The 16,580-nt window shown below is 36.9% G+C and overlaps 1 protein-coding gene across 6 annotated transcripts in view; it reads right to left on the reverse strand.

Moving 5' to 3' along the window:
- The window catches only part of FARS2 (phenylalanyl-tRNA synthetase 2, mitochondrial), a 503,346-nt gene that overhangs the window by 382,696 nt on the left and 104,070 nt on the right, over positions 1-16,580 (reverse strand). For all 6 annotated transcript variants that reach the window (XM_058555329.1, XM_058555331.1, XM_058555328.1 and 3 more), the window contains exon 2: positions 7,962-8,596. In XM_058555329.1, coding sequence (XP_058411312.1) covers positions 7,962-8,573 — 612 coding nt within the window. In that variant the 5' untranslated portion in view covers positions 8,574-8,596. The remainder of the gene's footprint in view (positions 1-7,961; positions 8,597-16,580) is intronic.

A 16,580-nucleotide genomic window follows, 5' to 3' on the forward strand; every position in this document is an offset into this window, starting at 1 on the left:
GGGCCGGCCCCAACTGAATGTTTTAATTATTCCCTTGTTTTCCTTAACTTTTCCAAATATCGCATGAACTCCTAAACAATATATTGGTTAATTTTTCAAATTTTTTAACTTTACATAAATACAATCATACAATATAAGCTTCCGTAACTTTCTTTCTTTGTCTAATACTACTTTCTATATTCATTCATGTTGATGTATATAGTTTTGATTCACTCACTTTCACAGATATATGACACATAGCATTGGATAAATATACCACACTTTACTTATCTGTTCTACTGTTGGTAGAAATATGGGTTGTTCCAGTTTTGGGCTAATTCTCAACTATCTGCTGACGTAAGCACTCAAGAACATATCTAAAGTATATATGTGAGAGTGGAATTTCAGGTGTGGGTCTTTATACTCCCCCAGAGCATTCTCAAGGTTCCACATATTGGCCAACACTTGGTATCGTCAGACTTTTCCCTATTGGATTCTTTTTTTCATACCGAAACCTTTCCATTTAATCAACACTAATCTTCTGTTATACACACAGCAAATATCACCACCCAGCCTGTTGCTTGTCTTTTAACTTCATTTAGGACATCTTTTATTAGGAAGAAGTTTTTTACCTTAATGTTGTCAACTTTAACAATTTTTTCCATTAAGAATTTTTCTTGTTTAGGGATTCTTACTTTAAGATACCATATTCTGCTCCAAAGGTGATAACAATAATCTTATATTTTCTTCTTTAAGTTTTAAAGACTCCCTTTTCACAATGGATTGTGAATCCATCCAGAATGGAATTTTGCATTTGGTGTGTGGTAGAGGGCAATTTCTTTTTCCTATATAGATAATTGTCTCAGAGCAGTTCATGTGACTCCATCAGCTCCCCACTTGTTTAACATCACTTCCATTTTATAATACGATAATAAATTCCCAAATATGAGTAGAGTTGTTTCAAAATTCTCTATTTCGCTAACCTTGTGCCAATGCTAAACCATCTTAATAACTAGAGCATTATAAGTCTTGATGCCTGGTAAGGCATGTCCTCTTCCAGTGGTACTCTTAAAAATTGTTCTATCTGTAAACTTGCTCTTCCTATGAATTTGAAGATCAGTCCTTCAACTTCTACAAGATACACAATAAACATTTTGATTAGATTTGCACTGAATTTATAGATTGATTTTGGGAGAAACACCGTCTTCATGATATTGTTTTCCTACTTTTCCTTCCTGTAGATACCTATGGATCTACGAACATAGTATATCTCTCCTTTTTCTCTTCTTCTTTTATGTCTTTTAATAATATCTGATAATTTTATCCATAAATAATTTGAGCACCTTCTGCAACAATTATACCTAGGCACTTCCAAGTTTTAGTTGGTACTATGAATAAAATTTTTATTCTATTATATTTTCTAATTGCTTATTAGTTATGGAAAGAAACATATTTTTTCTACATTGTCTTTGTACCAAACAACTTTACTGAACTGTCTTATTAGTTCTAAAAATTGATCTGCATATTCTATTCAATTTTCTACAAATGAAGCAGCTTTATCTCATGTTTTCCAATGCTTTTACCCTTCCGTTTCTCTTTCTGGTTTACTGCATAAGCTAGAACTTCCCACACAATTATGAATAGAAGCAGTGACGGCAAGTAATTCTGAATTGTTGCTAATTTTGATAGAAATGCTTATAATGATTCACCACTACTTATGATGTTTGCTGTGAGCGCTTGACAAATATCATTTATAATGTTAAGGAAGTTTCCTTATATTCCTAGTTTGCTAAATGTTTTTATTATGAGTCATTAATGTCATCAAATGCTGTCATAAAACATTAAATGCCATCAAATTACTTTTCTACATCTATTGAGGTGATCACATCCTTTTTCTCCTTGTGTATCAGTTAATATGGTATAATGTAATACATATATAATAATAATGTGGTAGGACACAATACACCAATGAATTAAATTTGCAAACATTTCATTTAATAATTCTATATCTGTTCATTAAAAAAGAGAATAATCTATGTAAAGATGAAATTTCTAAAATTTTCTTTTTAATCTAGTTTGTATATTAAGATGTCTAACCTCTAAAATGAGCTTGATAAGTTTCTCTTTTGCTAATCTCTGAAACAGTCTATACAACTCTTTTAGATTTGGTAAAATCTCATGTGTAAAATCATCTCAGAGTGAAGGAAGAGAGGCTTTCAGATTTGGTAAAAACTCACTTGTAAAATCATCTCAGAATGATGGAAGAGAGGCTATTAATTCTAGATTTATTTGGTTTTGGTCTTCTATTGCATGTAATGTATGCTATTGTGTTTAATAGTTCCTGCCTCTTGTTTTTTTTAAATCTTAATAGTTGTATTCCCTGTGAAACCAGGGACCATCTCACAACTGTTTGATACCTTCTTACAGTCCTGGATCCCAGTTCACGCTCAGCAAATGTTTTTTGTTGTTGTTGTTCTTTTATTTACTTATTTTTTTTTGTGAGGAAGATCAGCCTGAGCTAACATCTGCCAATCCTCCTCTTTTTGCTGAGGAAGACTGGCCCTGGGCTAACATCCATGCCCATCTTCCTCTACTTTATATGGGACGCCACCACAGCATGGCTTGACAAGCGGTGCCTCGGTGTGCGCCCAGGATCTGAACAGGCGATCTCCAGGCCGCCGCAGCGGAGTGCACGCACTTAACCACTTGCGCCACTGTCCAGGCCTGTCAGCAAATATTTTTTTTTGATTGACTGACTGACTGATCCCAATGTTTTCCTTCGGTTTTTTTCTTTAACATTTTATTAGGAAAATTTCAAACATATGCAAAATAGAAAGGATAAGGATTCCTCATGTGTCTAACACCCACCTTCAATAATTAACAATTCATGACCAATCCCCAAATACCTATCCCCATATTATTCTGAAGAAAATTCCAGACATCCAATCATTTCACTCACAGGTTCAATAAGTATCTCTAAAAGAAAATGACTTTATAAAAATATAATAACATTATCATACCTTAAAAAATAAAAATAAAAAAGAACTCCTTAAATTCAAATATTCAGTTAGTATTCAAACTTCCAATGGTCTCAAACGTTTTTTTCTTTAAAGATGTTTTCTCTTGATAGGATCTACATATTGTGATTGGTTGATCTTTCTTTAAATCTGTAGGCACCACTGCCATCCTTTTTGTTTTCTTTGCAATTTATTTGAAGAAATTGAATCATTTATCCCATAGGGCAGTGCTTCTCAAACTGTCTATGGTGAAGAGACAGTTTTAGATTTCCAGTCAGTCTCGAACTGATACATGGTCCCATTGCACCTAACTACTACAGAGACTGAGCACACGCAACTCACCAAGAATGTTTAAGAACACCTGAACCAGCTGATATGCGTTCTATGAGAGAAGTTCATGGATAATATGCTTGAATACGATGGCTTAAAAATTTCCAAACACTTAACATTGCTTAAACATTTCTAATTACTTACTTGTGATTATTCTATTTATTTCATTACACCGGTCACATCTTGAGTAGAATTGCTGTAGAATTTTCCACAGGCTGGATTTTGCTCATTACATCTCCATGGTATAGTTTAACATGTTTCTCTGTCCTCTGTCGTTCCTATAAATTTGGTGGTTAGATCTAGAGGTTTGATCAGATTCAGGTCCAAAGTTTTTAGCAAAAGTTTATAGTTGTATTCTTCCATCAGGGGACATCTAAGTCTGGCTGCCTCTTTTTGTGATGTTAGTGGTCATCGGTGAACGACGTTATTACTAGCAGCTAATGTTGAAGCCCCTCTATTAAATTGATTGTCCAAAGTTTGTTCTCTAGGAGACTCCTAAGGAAGCTCTCTTCTTCTCAGGCCCCATTGCTTCCTTCTACTACCTCAGTTTTTGACACAACGCAGATCTTCCAGCTGTCAGTTGTGAGTTCCTACCCATTTGTGAAGATCTTAGAGAGACCTTGTCACTCAATTGTGTTGTAGATGTTGTCTGTGGTTTGGGGTTTAGCTATTTCAATTGCTGCATCTGTTTTGTAAGATTTGGGACTATTAAAAACTATACAACTCACCTCCTTTCTACTTTTTTAGAACAATGTTGTTTGCTTTTAGCATCTTAAACACTTAATTCATTGATTTTCGGGGTTTTAAATTTTTTTTTAATAAATATATTTAAAACTAAATGCACTGCAAGTACCTTTTTAGCTACATCCTATCCATTTTGCTTTATTAATGTTAACTGTGATCGTAAGATTTAAGTGGGGTCTACCAAGTTTCTACATAATAAAGTGACTATTTTTCCCCACATCTGAGCAGTTGGAAGCAATTCTTATCATTGCTGGTTAGTGATAAGTAATTTGTGATGTACTGTAATATTTCTCTTTAACCCATGAATGTATAGCTGTGAATTTTTAAATGTCTGAGGATATAGAAAGTTTTTATTATCCTTTTCTTACCGCTTTTTACATAAACTACATTGTAGACAGGCATAGTTCTATCTATGTTATTGATTCTTTGACATTTGTTTAGACTTCCATTGTCAACTAGTAAATGCACAACTTATTTTAACATGTAATCCATGTGACTGCATACCTCCAATTCTTGGGTATAGAACTTATATATGTGTGCGTGTCTGTGTGTGTCTCTGTACATACACACAAATACACATACACATTATGTAGTTACAGAATTTTAAAAATAAACACAAACCAAGCCTGTTAGTCACACTTTTCAGATTGTCTATATCTTTACTCATTTTGTCTGCTTAATCCATTGGTTGAAGTCATTTAAAATCTTCTATTATGATTATGAATTTGTCAAATTTAACTTTTATTTCTTCAGTTTTGGTTCACGAATTAAGGCTATGATGTTAGGCACATTAAAATTCCTAACTCATAAAGCATCTTGGTTGATGTATTATCCCTCTTTATTCATATTTATCATTTTTTCCATAAATTCTATTTTATCTAATATTAATATTGCTGTACCAGCTTTCTTTTGATAAGTATTTGCTTGATATACCTTTTTCCTGCCCTTTATTTTCAACCTCTGGTGTGGTTTTGTTTCAGGTTTCTCTAATTAAAAAATATCCAATCTGGGGGCCGGCCCGGTGGCGCAAGCAGTTAAGTGCGCGCGCTCCGCTGCGGCGGCCCGGGGTTCGCTGGTTCGGATCCCGGGCGCGCACCGACGCACTGCTTGGTAAGCCATGCTGTGGCGGCGTCCCATATAAAGTGGAGGAAGATAGGCACCGATGTTAGCCCAGGGCCGTCTTCCTCAGCAAAAAAGAAAGAGGAGGATTGGCGGATGTTAGCTCAGGGCTGATCTCCTCACAAAAAAAAAAAAAAAAAAAAAAATATCCAATCTGATAATGTACATCTTTAATTGGTAAGTTTAATCCATTTAAATTTGTGAATACTGACACATTTTAACTTTTTTTGAAACAAAAAAGGGTTTTCTTCACAATTAATAGTTAAATATATATTGTCATAATTCATCCATTTCTATGCTTATCATTGTTTCTTTTTTCTTCTGTATTCATATTTTTCTTGCTGAAATGTACCTTATTGTGATTAAAATAATGATTAGAAAGATTATTAAATTACAGGAAAACTTTAAAAGATAACAATTTTTTTAATTACATATGTAGCATGAATAAACTATTGAAAAAATCATATTCATAAGGGAATAAACTGAAAGAAGGAAAAAACATTTGTTTTTTCATTTTTTTTTAGTTTTTTGTGAGGAAGATTAGCTCTGACCTAACATCCGATGCCAATCTGCCTCTTTTTGCTGAGGAAGACTGGCCCTGGGCTAATATCCATGCCCATCTTCCTCTACCTTAATATGGGACGCCACCACAGCATGGCTTGACAAGCAGTGCATTGGTGGGCACCAGCGATCCGAACCTACGAACCCAGGGCCGCCAAAGCGGAGAGCGCGCACCCAACCACTACGTCAACCGGCAGGCCTGAAAAAACATTTTTTGAGAGTTAAGATTATGTCAGACCTTGTACCAACACTTTCGTTGGGGTCAGGAATTCAAAAAACACCATCCCTCTGTCCCCCATACTATTCTTGGAAGTAAAGCTCCACTGGGTCATAAGCAGGTCCCGCTTACAAAGCAGCTCCATGAAAAGCAACACAATGCCACAGAATGGACAATGAACTCAGAAGACCCGAGTTCAAGATTTAGCTCTGCTACCAACTGGCTGGGTAACCTTGGGCAAGTCACTAAACCTTTCGGGACTTCAGATGCCTCATGGTTGAAATGGAAATGACCTATCTCACAAGGTTTTTATTAAGAAGAGTAAATGAAACAATGAACATGGAAGTACTTTATCAAACTATAACATCAGATATATACATATACGTGTGTGTGTAACTTTAACTAAAAAGCAGAATATACAGTAACATTATCAGACTAGATTAGCCATGCCTGCAATCCAATAAATTGGATTGGACCCAAAACAAACATAAGGAAACAAGATAAGGATTAATTCTCTACCCTGCTTCCTACTTGCTACTTTCTAAGTCAGCCTTGATTTTTTCTCCATTAAAATGCTAGTGTGAATCTCACAGCTTTCACTGCCATTTTCATGGCATGCAGGCTTACAAATTAGTGAGAGCTTTCCATTTTTATTTTTTTAATGAAGTAAGCTGGGCTGCACAGCTGCCTGCTGCCATGACCTGGACGTCATATTACTGGCATCACATCTCCTCTAGCACACTAATTGTAGGTGACAGTCTATCACTTGGTCACATTTCCCAGACTTTGGCCTGCCTTTTTTCATTTCCTTTTCGTTTCCTAATAAATCTGTATCCTTATTAATAGTTATTATTCATAACTGAGAAAATAGTCCTCATCTAAGCAGCTTCTGAGATCAAGCTTGGATGGCCTTTTTTGCTAACCTACTGTTGTAATATCAGAGATTCACAGGATAATAGCATGTCCTGAGGCAAACAGCTGTCTCCCACAACATGACTTGTTTAATACAACAAAACAGTGGTTACTTATTAGCCTAAGGATCCTATTCTATTCCTTTCCATATCCAACAACCCATTTAGCTTGTGTTCACAGGAGGGAGTTTTATGATGATAATTATTCCTCCTATTTCAATGAACGTGTTTGGAAGACGTGCTAAAGGAGTAAACTAAACTATTTCCTGTGCCTCATTTAATTCCATTTGTTTCTTAATTGAAAACGGAGATGGTTGAAAAATATATGAATGAAAGACAAGCGGTATTGCAGGTTTTTAGGAAATAGACTCAAGCTTTTAGGGATTTTCATAATTTGTCAAAAAGAAAAAAAAGATGCACACAATATAGTAGGATATCAGGTCACAGACGCAAGGAGTTGGGGGCTTTTGAGAATGGCCAGAATATCAGATTTCCTGATAAAAAGGCTCTGTGCACCCAAACACACACTTCAAGAACAGCAACAATTAAGACATCTCACAAAGAAAAAAATGTAAAGCATTCACAAATGTAAAGCAGGAAAGAACCTGGGGACAAGAACACAGTTTATAGTCTAGGCCAATAAATCGCCATTCCCCTCTATTATCTAAGAAATTCATTAATCTCTAACAGCATGAATACATAATTAACTTCTACTAACTGAGAAGTGGAATAACCTGGCCACAGGTTTCAGTGTTGTATCTTTAGTCATCTTGGACTGAGGGTAAATCTGAGCATTGACTATTTATTCATAAGATGAAACCCAGAGAAAGGCAGGTCGGCATTGAAAAGATAGGGACAGACAAGAGAAACAAAGGTCTACCAATTTCTGTAGTTACAAACACAACAAATCCATCAAAAAATATTGAGGCTTGGCCTGTACAAAGGACTTCATCAAGGATGGATGATTCACGAATGCAAATAAGATCAAGGACAACTGTACTGGTTTCATTGAGATAAACTTTAGTGACCTCAACAAGAATGTCCATACTGTCCTTCAACAATGAGAAATGTCTCAAGACTCACCTTGTGCTTAGAGAAGAGCCGGACGGCCTCCAGCTGGTGGAAAACCGGGTAGTGCTGGGAGTCAATCTGGTCGCGCCGGTAGACATCGCCCACCACCAGGAAGGCGTCCAGCCCAGCATGCAGCAGGTCCCACTGGTGCGCAGACGTGTGCGCTCGCAGCATGTGAGTCCTATTCAGGTAATAGTTGTCCCCCTTCTTCCGGCTGGGGTGGTCAGCTGGGATGAGCAGGCTGTCAAAGTTCTGCCAGGTCGTGACTACCGGAGAAAGGTCATCGTAGACGGAGAACAGCGGGGTCCCAAAGCGGCCCACATACTGCTTATAGAAGTGCTCCTTCACCCTCTCCTTGATCAGCCAAAGAGGGTGATGCTGCTGGTTGTGCAGATTCCTGCCAACCCTGGAGAGGACCTTCCGGGAGAGGTTGCTGTAGTCGTCCTGAGGGTAGGATTTACCCAGCAGCTCCACCACACTACCTGGAGCTCCTCGTGCAGCAAACTCTGAAGCAGCAGGCCTCAAACCCAATGCCTGATGCTGATGGCCTCTGGAGACACCGCTGGCCTTCCTTACCAGGTAGACACGCAAGTGTGCAACTCTCCTGAGAGCTGAACAAACCATTGTAGAAACTTCTTTCACGGATCCTGGAAAGAGCACACATGCAAAGCACAAGTCAAGTTTCACTTGGTAGAACGTAAACATGTCCTTAACATCTGCCACCCGCTCCCCATTGTTCTACTGACATCTATGTTTCCCCTACTACGTCCTCCACAGACAGAAGATCCAAGTAAGGAAACCTGCTGACAGAGGCTTAACATTTACTGCTCTAAATCAAGAGAATCCTACACATCACTTTTAGATCCCTAATCTCTAGTTGTCCTTCCCTTGCCATTTAGATCTTTGGATTTAAAGAAAATTTCCTTTATCACATCATTTCATGATCTGAACGCCTCACATGGAATAAAACTTTAAACGTGACAACTTTTTATTTTGACCACCTTCTAGAACCAAAAAACTTTAGAGGGATCATCTAAAAGACAGGACTTGGTTGGACCCTACCAGGGTCTCATTAATTAAAGGAAGCACATGATTACGTACACGCCTCTGAAGTATAGCAGAAGAGATGATATTTGAAACAGCAGTCCCGCACATTTCTGCCTTTCATCCTCATAACTACAAAGTTCTGCTTACCTCTGACAGAGCATGACTTCTGGATTATTTTACTATATTACAAAATGACATTAACATGACTTTTTTTTATATTTCAAATAAAACACACCACCTCAGGGGGTGGTTATCTTCATTTTATATTTTTAAAATAAAAATGAAAAACTTAAGGAAATATTACACAAATTGATAGACTATACTAACAAACAGTTGAAATTATTTTTATAAACGCAAATATTTTCTATCCTCACATCAGGTCATGTCATGTAAACTTAATCATTGCAGCATCCCATCAATTACATTTTTGTTTTACAAAAGAGCAAGTTTCTACTATGGACCCACAATAAACCAGAAGCAGGTCTAAACTTACTTGGGAAGAGATACAGAACAGCCAGAACACAGAGTACTTGACCAGATCTTTTTTTAAAAAATGCCTAGAATTTAACAAGAAGAGCACCACATTTCACAGCTGAAAGTCACCTCAGCAGTCATCTAGTATAGGCCACACATGTCACAGATGCAATAACAAAGACCCAGGTATAGCTGACCAAACTCTTAAGGTACTGGGAGAGTTTAGACAACAGTGAAGGATTCTGGACCACTAACGTAGCATTCGTTCCTCACTGTCACAGAAGTAAGTTTTAAATTCACTCAGACATCTCAGTAATGAAAATCTGTAGACGTCATAGCCCTATGTTCATAAAATATTTACTGTGAACTTAAATCACCCCAATCCGTCTTCTAAAATTTGGAATTTTTATGTTGGGCTACCTTAAAGCATATAACTATGTGGTTACTTCACTTCAAGGGCCCTACAATCAGACAAAGAAAATACATAACTTCACGATATTAAACTGCATTAGGAGGGAATTATATTGCTCCAAGTAACCATTAAAAGCATAGCTAGTATTTACCCGTGCAGCACAGTTCACCCGATTCAAAAATGGAACTCAGAATATCTCACTCCAGGTTGAATTACTGTGCGTGTGTGATTGCTTATTAGAGGCCTATGCACAGCACCTTTGTCTGAGACTGCCGTCATGTGGGAAGTTTTCAAAGATACTCAGGAACTCTCTGGATCTGTTCATTTATGGCACTATTTTGTCAGAGCTGTTTGAAAAGTGTTTTGGGCTGAGCTTCAATGGCAATCTGTCTTCCCATCTACAGTGTTCAGTGGCTTGTCACTGCAGTAGATATAAATTTTAAATATGCATGTGCTGCCTTATACATCTTAGCACAAAGTCATACTGTTAGGTTGTTAGCTACCTAGCTCAGCGCCCTTGGCAAGACACAAGAAAGCATTTCTTCCTTCCAAAAGCAGGTGCTGTTATACAACGTTCAGAATTCTTCTGGGAAAGGTGCTTTTGATGCAGTTATTCATGGGTTGCTGACTACCCTTTCCTTCTCAGTTCCCAGCTCCTCACACATCCAAACCCACTTCTAGTCTCTGTTCCCACAGAGGTTCTCCTCACCCCACTCCTAGCTTGCTGAGGAAAGTTTTATTTTCTTGTCCTCATTTTCAAACTTTTTATCTATCAGCTCAGCCCCTGCATATATTCCCCACTGTCATCGCTCCCCACCCAAAACAATTATTTTTTTTTTCTATTACCATCTTTTACAGAGAGAGAATAATGACTATGATAGCTTTCCCACTTCTGTCTGAGAAGTAAATTCCTTTCTTTTTGCCTTTGTAAAGTTCCTCTATAAGAAATGGTTCATCAGGAAAATACAGGAGCCCCAGGAAGACACCACCACCAATGACAGTCATACTTCTATCGGAATAGTAGTCTTCCATTTCATCCTTTCACCAACTCTGTGAGGTAGGTATTATTCTTATCAACTTACAAAGAAACTAAGGCTCAAATAAATCATATAACTTGCAAAAACTCATATACCTAGCCATGGACAAAGTTCAGAGTGCTGAACAATTCAATTACTTCTCAATCAAAACAGATCCAAGACTGTTAAATTCAAATTACATCTCTTCAGTTACCTATCTTAATGTCTATCTTATCTGAGCAATTTAGATTAGCCATCAATGCATTTTAAATATATAAATGAATACATGAATGAATAAATCAATAAAACACATTAGTTCAGATGGTGGAAATGAAATAACCATTTAACTCAGGACCCAAGGGCCAAATCTGCCTATGTCCTGTTTTTGTAAATAAAGTTTTATTGGAACCCAGCAATGCCCATTTGTTTACACAGTGTCTATGGTGGTTTTTCCACTACAAAGGAAGAGCTGAATACTTACCACAGAAACTGTATGGTTCACAAGGCCTAAAATACTCATTATCTTGTCCTTTACAAAAAAAGTTTGCTGAGCCCTGTTTTAATTTAACTCACTGAAAAGTTCTTCCACGTTATTAAGAAAATCTTCCTAGTCACAAATATATGTAGATTATAGAGCCACTAAAAATAACACAAGTACAAACATGGATATTAAATGTGCTAACATTGGTACAGAAGGGACACTGAGACCAACTATGAGAAAAGTCAATACAATGTCATGGGCAAAGACCATACTTTGTAGAGATACCTGTGTGGGTTTGATCTTAAGTCAGCTTTTTAGGCACTGTGTATCATCCTTGGACACATTACTTGACATTTTTAGCCCTCAAGTTTCTCATGTATAAAATACAAAAAATAATACGTTCCTCATAAGTGAAAGGATTAAACTAGATCCTGTTCATAATGTACTTAATTCACTGCCTAGTATGTAAGAAATAAGATGAGTTGAATTAAGAGTTAAAAATGACCCAGAGACTTCTAGAGACCAGGGAGGGGAGAAAACAATAAAGTCATTCACTAAGGCAAGGAACACAGGATGAATTGTTTTTTATTTGTTCAAATGATTTTAATATGTGTGTTTGTGGCTGGAAAGAAAAACAGCTTTGGACATGCTGAAGTTAAGTATGGGTGAGACAGCCATGCCATAATTTCTAGGATTCAGTTTGAGGTATGGGTTTGGAAATGAGGTAAGAGATTAGTGCTAGAGACGTAGATCTTGGGAGTTATTTGTACAGAGGTAAGACTTATCATCATAAGGGTATATAAGAACCAATGGGAAGGTGAGAGTAAAATTAGAAATAGGCAAAAGACAGAACTCTTGGAAATTATCCTGTGTAAGGGAAGGGTACGTAAAGAGCAAGCCAGAAGAGAACAAAGGGGTACAGTAATACAGAAGCCAGGGACAGAGAGTTTCTAGATGGAAATCAAGGTCTTTTCTGAACCCAAATGCCACTGTATGTACAATTCTTAGCATGCTGTATTATTACTATTTGTCTGTCTTCCTGTTGAACTAGATGGTTCTTGGGAGTAGAACACAAACACACACCCTCTCTTATATAAATCTTTGTCTACCCAGAGTCTACACTGACTCTAGGTGGAAGAGGAGGGAAGAAGGGAAAGAGAAAAAACAGAAAAGGATGGAAATAAAATTGGTCAACAGGATCAAACATAACAAAGAGGTTAGGTAAGGGGTAACCAAAGTAAAGAACTATTTGACAAGATACCATCAACAGGACAATTTAAATGGCTGGATGAGGACAGAAGTCAGATCATAATGGGTTAAGAAATGAATGGAACATGTAGAAATGAAGGAGGATACCAATGAGAGAATGGATAAAAATATTAAAAACTTCTGAGACTGAAGGAAGGGAAATTGAGGGACCTTTGAATAAGGTGGTTCTGATATCCCAAGGAAAGCTTTAGATTTATAAAAAAAGTATTTTGTACAATCTCAACATTCACCAACTAAATGTGATTTTTTTTCAAAGAGGGATGCAATAGTTTAGAATGAAAAGTTATGAATATTAGATAAAAGGGTCAAGGGAAGGCACTATGTACGAAATTAAGAGGAATCCATTTAAGAGTTCTTTGTAGAAAATAAAAATTAGGAAAAATATGAGAAATTTAAAAAGGAAAAAGGAAGCTGATTTAGAGAAAGAGTGAGTTCAGAATGCACAGGGAAACACTAGAGGAACAAGGATGATTGATGTGGTTACTGGAAACTCTTGAGTCAACCAAAAAGAAGTACATTAATTGGTGACCTGTCATCCAGGAACAACCTAACAGCAGAGAGCAGTCACTAGAAGACTTTTGCTAGACAGACTCAAAGGATATTGATCAAAAAAAAAAAGTTAATATACATTCTGGGAGGAGTCCAAGGAAGTCACCAACCGAGGGTTCCGGTGGCTGTAAGATAAGTATATTGATTTGAATATTCTTTAATACCAGATAATCTATCATCCTGGCCCACCATCAATTTTAGCCTATTTCACTCCAGTCCTTTGAGCCCTCAGAGCCTTCTTAACTGGGTGTTGGGCTCACCTTTTATCAACCAATCATCTTAAAGTTAGTATTTCCCATAGGAACAAATAGTACAGCTCATGATCAAGAAGTTACTGTTATCTTTTGAAAAATATTCATAATAAAAGAGTACTTTACATTTTATAAAATAATTTCACATGCATTTTATTACTAATTTCCATAATAACCACTGAGGTACACACAATTATTAGTCACAACTCACAGAAAAGGAAATATTGGTTCATAAATGACATAATTCAATTCCCATGGATAAAAGCAGCAAACATAGGCCTCAAATCCTTGTCTCCTAACGTTAAAATTCCCTGATCTTTCCACTCTGTTCTAAACCCCGAAAAAAAGAAATAAGACAGAGTCAAAAAAGGCATAAAAACAAGTGTAAATAAGAGCTTCTTTAGTCATTGGTAAAAGGCTTTAGTCCTATAAAATGAATATATAAATACCATGCATTTAGTCTATAAGGAATTCTATGTATCTCTTACTCTCTCATGACTTAAAAATAATATGCTGGATATAGTCAACATTACTAAAACATGTAATGAACTCTTTTCCTTATAATTTACTTACAAGGACATTTTGAAATGTCTGCTGTGGGCCAAGAATCTTTTTTGAAAGGCTATTCAGGTAAGTTCCTGCTAACTTTTTTTCTTGATACCTTCTCCCATAAAAGTCAAAAGGAGGCAAAAATCATCCTGCTGGCCTTAGAGTGAGTGTCTCAGAACCCCATAAAAAGTACTCACTATTGTTGTTTGTTGATGATAATAAAAATGAAGATAAGGGGGGCGGGTTTCTCCCACTGTTCAGAATGGGCTAATTCACTCCATCATATTTTCCTTATTTCTCTGGTTATTCCAAGTTATGCAAACATACAGTATTTTAAGCTAATTTGACTAATTAAAGATCACAGGACATAAAAAATTATTATGGCACTCTAAATGATATTTTACTTATAGCTATTATATATATAACTTCACATTTATAGAAAAAAGATAAACAATTACAAATAATAAACCCAAACTTGAAACAAAAAATCTGAGTGGAGTCTTTCTTATGTCCATGGATATTGGTAGCTGTATGAATTACCTAACACCATGAGAGCCCTTTTTCTCTTACTTTCTGGTCTTTTATTTACATAGTCCAGAAATGTAGATTATTAGAAAACAGATTTCTGGCTTGATGTTGTTATTATCATGAGTAACTGTGCAGCACCACCCAAATCCACCCTCAGGAAGGAAGGACTCAGTCACCCAGAGAGGCCCCTCAGGTTTCAGCCTTTTTTGAGGATAGCCTCACATAAAGAAAACTGCCTTGCCCAAAGTCACACACCCCTCCAGGGACAGCCTGCGTTCATCATTGCCGGGGTACATTTCGAGACAAGGCTAGGTGACGAGCCCCCAAGCAGTTGGCTGAGATCTTCATCGAGACTACGTCAAAGCTCAACTTCTTCCTCTGCTCAATCCTGCTTCTTCCCAGCCCCCCACAGGTGTTGATGCCACGAGCAATACCACATAATTAATAAGTGTCCTGTGTGCTAATCTTCCATCTCAGAATTTGCTTCCTGGCAAACCCAACCTGACACTAATATGACAGAACTAAAATCCTCTACTCTTCCTCCTAAAATACACATACAATATACTCAACTCTATTGTGATACTACCCTGACATTCTTTTTCCTACTAATCAGAACAATTAGTTTTTCTACAGTAAAAATATACATAACATAAAATTTATCTTTTTTTTTTTTTTTTGCCTGAGGAAGATTATCCCTAAGCTAACACCTGTGCCAATCTTCCTCTATTTTTTGTATGTGGGATGCTGCCACAGCATGGCATGATGAGCAGTGTGTAGGTCTGCATCTGGGATCCAAATCCATGAACCCTGGGCTGCCAAAGCGGAGCATGTGAACTTAACCACTACGCCACTGGGCCAGCCCCAAAATGTATCATTTTTAAGTATACAGTTTAGTGGCATTTAGTACATTCAAAATGTTGTGCAACCGTCACCACCATCCAATTCTGGTCCTTTTTTATCATGCCAAACTTAAACTCTGTAAAAACAATTATTCTTAAAGCAAAATTATACAGCGAAGTTTTAACACTTCTCACACTGTGAAATCCTCAGGTAAGTGAGGCTAAAGTTCATTTTCTTCAAGTGTCAAAAGCAACATACTTAGTTCTATGTTATGACTAGGACAGAAAAGTTTTTCTGAAAAAGTGACAATGGAACTAAATGAGGGGAAAAAGAAGTCCTAGAATGCCATAAGCAGTACATTTTAAATAGATATTGGATCACTTTTCCACCCTTTTTTGCTGCAAATGTTAACCTTATTTATTTAAGATAGAGCTTATTCTGACCAAAAAACAATGTTCCATGCCATCCAACAGAACTTTCTGCAATGATGGAAATGTCCTGTATCTGCACCGTCAAATATGGTGGCCACATGTGGCTACTGAGTATTTGAAATGTGGTCAGTGCAAGTGAAGGACTTCATTTTTAATTTTATTTAATTTTAATTAAAATTGCCATATGTGACTAGTAGCTACCATATTGGAAGGGCGGAGCTAGACTCTCATATAATAATGGGAATTCTATACTCGAAACAATCAAAACTGATTCCTGAGATTGTATCTTAACATGCAAACTAGATTCTAACACTGTGTGTGGATTTCAGCTTTTATATAAATAGAGGGAGATATTCCACCTTCAGCAGAATAAAAAAATTTTAGAAAACTAGAAAGGACCGTACAGGTCATTTAGTCCAAAGCTCACATTTTATAGATAGGAAACCAAGTCACAGATTAGCTGTATTCCCAAAGATGTGCAGCCAACCAATCAGTCAGAGATGATAACAGAACTCAGCAGCCTGATTTCCAGGTAAATGTCCTTTCTACTTCAAGTTAAGTCAAGTTAAGATCTCACTTACATGTGAAATCTCAAAAGGTCAAATATATAGACACAGAGAGTAGAAGGGTGGTTACCAGGGGCCCTCGGGGAGGTAGGGGAAATGGGGGAATGCTGGTCAAAGGGCACAAAGTTGCAGTTATGTAGGATGAATAAGTCTAGAGATCTAAAGTACAGGAATAATGACTATGGTTAACAATACTGTATTGAGTACTGGAAATTTGC

This window comes from Diceros bicornis, chromosome 14 (assembly GCF_020826845.1).
Source record: "Diceros bicornis minor isolate mBicDic1 chromosome 14, mDicBic1.mat.cur, whole genome shotgun sequence".
Lineage (NCBI taxonomy): Eukaryota > Metazoa > Chordata > Mammalia > Perissodactyla > Rhinocerotidae > Diceros > Diceros bicornis.